This window comes from Vigna unguiculata, chromosome 6 (genome assembly GCF_004118075.2).
Source record: "Vigna unguiculata cultivar IT97K-499-35 chromosome 6, ASM411807v1, whole genome shotgun sequence".
NCBI lineage: Eukaryota > Viridiplantae > Streptophyta > Magnoliopsida > Fabales > Fabaceae > Vigna > Vigna unguiculata.
The window spans coordinates 14986436-14990045 of NC_040284.1; the positions used below are offsets into that span (position 1 = coordinate 14986436).

The 3610-nt window shown below is 46.6% G+C and overlaps 1 protein-coding gene across 1 annotated transcript; it reads right to left on the minus strand.

Moving 5' to 3' along the window:
• Positions 1–888: 888 nt before the first annotated feature.
• Positions 889–2785, minus strand: LOC114188449. Its single transcript, XM_028077027.1, has 4 exons — positions 2537–2785; positions 2290–2494; positions 1447–2069; positions 889–1389 (listed from the first exon to the last, which is right to left on the minus strand). The coding sequence occupies exons 1-4, from the start codon at positions 2783–2785 to the stop codon at positions 889–891; spliced, it is 1578 nt and encodes a 525-aa protein (XP_027932828.1).
• Positions 2786–3610: the final 825 nt, after the last annotated feature.

Here is a 3610-nt window from a genome sequence, read left to right on the forward strand (position 1 = left end):
GGTGTATGCTAAGACGAATCTTATGCCCCTCATCTAGGAGCATCTTCCTCAAGACTCTACTACTAGGAACACACTCTCTCTGCCGAAATCTTAGTATACCGTCCCTGCCCACCTGGAAATCCTTCCTCTTCTCAGTGCCCAGTTCCCCAATGATCTGTCGCAGCTCCTGATCCTTACCTTGTTCAACTCGAACTTCATCTAGGAACTCATTTGTGATCCTTAGCATGTTGCATCGTATCTATCCAGGCCCCATATCCAGCCCCAGATTCATGTCCCGCAATTGTTCTATCAGCTCCAACTCTCTAATCATCATGGCTGACACATGAATTCTCTTCCTACTCAGGACATCCGTTACGACGTTAGCTTTACCAGGGTGGTACAATAGCTCAAAGTCGTAGTCCTTTAGATACTCCATCCAACGCCTTTGTCTCATATTCAGCTCCTTCTGATCAAACAAGTATTTTAAGCTTTTATGATCGCTGAATACCTGAAACTGCGCCCCATACAAATAATGCCTCCATGTCTTGAGGGAAAACATGACTGCCGCTAACTCCAAGTCGTATGTCGAGTAATTTTTCTCATGCACCTTCAACTATCTCGATGCATAGGCTACAGGTCGTTTATCCTGCATCAGTACACAACCCAACCTTGATACGAGGCATCACAATATACCTCAAATGTTTTAGTCGTGTCAAGGATTGCCAGTATCGGTGCGGTAGTCAATCTCCGCTTCATATCTTCAAAGCAGGCTTCACACTCATCTGTCCATGAGAAAGGCTAGTCCTTTCTGGTAAGCTGTGTCAGGGGACTCACCATCTTGGAGAAACCTTCCACAAATCATCGATAATACCCTGCCAAACCCAGGAAACTTCACACCTCTATAAGTATCTAGGGTCTCTCCCACTTCACCACTATCTCGATCTTAGCCGGATCAACTGCTATTCCTTGGGCTGAGATCACATGGCCCAAAAATTGTACTTCCTCCAACCAGAATTCACATTTTGATAACTTCCCATACAACTGGTGTTCCCTGAGAATCCCCAACACCACTCTTAGATGCTCTGCATGCTCTTCTCTGCTCTCAGAGTAGATCAGGATATCATCGATGAACACTACCACAAACTGATCTAGATATGGCCGAAAAATCCTATTCATATAGTCCATGAATATGGTCGGCGCATTGGTCACCCTAAATGGCATCACTACATACTCGTAGTGGCCATAACGTGACCTAAAAGAAGTCTTCTGTACGTCCTTCGGCCTGACTAGGATCTGATCGTATCCAGACCTCAAGTCTATTTTCGAGAACACCGCAGCTCCCCTCAGCTGATCCAATAGGTCATCAATCCTCGGCAGTGGGTACTTATTCTTTATCGTTAACTTGTTTAGCTGCCGGTAATCAACACATAACCTGGAGCTACCATCCTTCTTTTAAACTAACAGAACCGGTGCTCTCCGCGGTGATGCACTCGGTCGGATGAACTTCTTCTCAAGTAGATCCTCAATCTGTTTCTTTAATTTGTCTAACTCAGCAAGCACCATCCTGTACAGTGCCATAGAAACTGGCCATGCGCCAAGGATGAGGTCAATGGAGAAATCAACATCCCTGCTAGGCAGCAACTCCGGAATCTCATCCGTAAAGACATATGCGTATTCATCCACTACCAGAATCTTGCTGATTTTCTCGGCCGTACTCATCTTCTCCACATGAGCCACTATCATATAACATGTAGCTCCAGCCTCAATCTCCTTCACCGCCTGATTAGACGAGATAAGCTCCAACCCTGTTGTATCTGGGAACACTACCCTGCGCCGTCCGCAATCGATGACAACATGGTTGCTCGACAGCCAGTCCATGCCTAGAATCACGTCCAATCCCTCCATCGACAGACAAATAAGATTCAGCTTGAACCTGCGGCCTGCCACCTCCATGGGGCACCCCACACATATAGAAGTGGTGGATACCTCTCCAGATGTTAGCGTCGCGACTATCAATTCGCACTCCAGCTCTCGCATCGCAAGCCCGAGCGTTCTCACGCATTCATTAGACACGAACGAATGGGTGGCTCCTGAGTTAAATAACACCACAACCTCGTGGTCACACAACAAACACAAGAATTGCAATAAGTTACCTAACTGGGGTTGCCTCTGTAGTCGTCAAGGTGAACACACACCCTGGTGCTCTAGGCCGATCTCCAACAGGTGTCTTAGTTGGTGCACCCCCAGCTGGTTTTCTGTTAGGACACTAACGTGCAAAGTGTCCAGTCTACTCACACACGTAGCACTTACTAGTGCTACTACCTCCACTTGTACTGCTGGCAGGTCTAGTACAGTCTCTCCTCAAGTGCTCCCCACCGCAGTTATAGCATTGTAGCCTCCAGGAGGTATTTGGTGGCCTACTATAAGGTTTCTTCTGTGATCTGACATCTGGAGCAGTCTTCTGCTGTCTCCCTCCCCTTCTAGACCCCGTCTCCAACTGCTCCACAGTTTTGGCCTACTCGAGCAAAACTGGAAACTCTCTAATCCGAAGCGGCACAATGAAGCGACGCAGCTCATGTTTCAGTCCGCCCTCGAACTTCCTACACCTCCACTCCTCGGTAACTACAGGCGAGTAAAAACGAGCCAAGTACTCGAACCACTCTATGTATGCCTGCACGGTCATAGTTCCCTGCTGGAGGGTAAGGAACTTTGCCTCCCGCTCGTGCCTCGCATTGTCTGGGAAGTACTTCTCCAGGAACCTTGTCCTGAAGGTAGCCCAAGTTACCTGCTCCTCACGGGTCTGCATCAACTACTGCATCCCCTGCCACCAGTACTCTGCATCTGCCACCAGAAGGAATGTGACAAATGAAAGCTTCTAAGCATCTGTGCATTCCAACACTCTACAAATCTTCTCACACTCCCGCATCTAAGCGTCTGCCTCGTCAGGAGTGGCCTTGCCAAAGAACTTAGCTGGCCTGTGTTTCATGAAGTCCTCCATAGAGACTGGTCGGATAGGTGCCATTACGACTCTGGGTGGCGTCGCTATGGGCTGCATTGCGTCCACCATACGATGAATCGCCTAAGCTATATCATCAGCTCCAGCAATGTTTCTTCTCCTCATGTTAGCCATAGCTTGCACGCGCCACATCTTATAGTTGGTCACACACACAGCTCAAATTAGGATTTCACATCTAAAATTAATGTAACAATACAAGCAATTAGTCACGCAAGTGCAACACGGTAAGCTCACTCCCCATAGACCCCAAAAATCATTTTTGAAAACCATTGCTCTGATACCAAATGTAACATCCCATCAGGATATTACGAATTTATAAATAAATAAAGAAAATACATAATAACGTCGCATTTAATAATACCTCATTTCCCAAAACGCGGGAAATTTAAGTCTTTATTTCGTATATCGATAATGAAAATTCAGAACAAGTATTCGTCAATTATAAAATAGAAGTCCAAGAACATAAATGTTTACAACTGATTCAAAATCATAAAATAAAATCCCCAAGCTATCTCCTCTCCGCAGCGAAGCTTCACTAGAGCCACCTGCATCAACAACATCTACTCCCGTGTACCGCATACACGATCATCGCCAAACACACGCAGATAGGGTGAG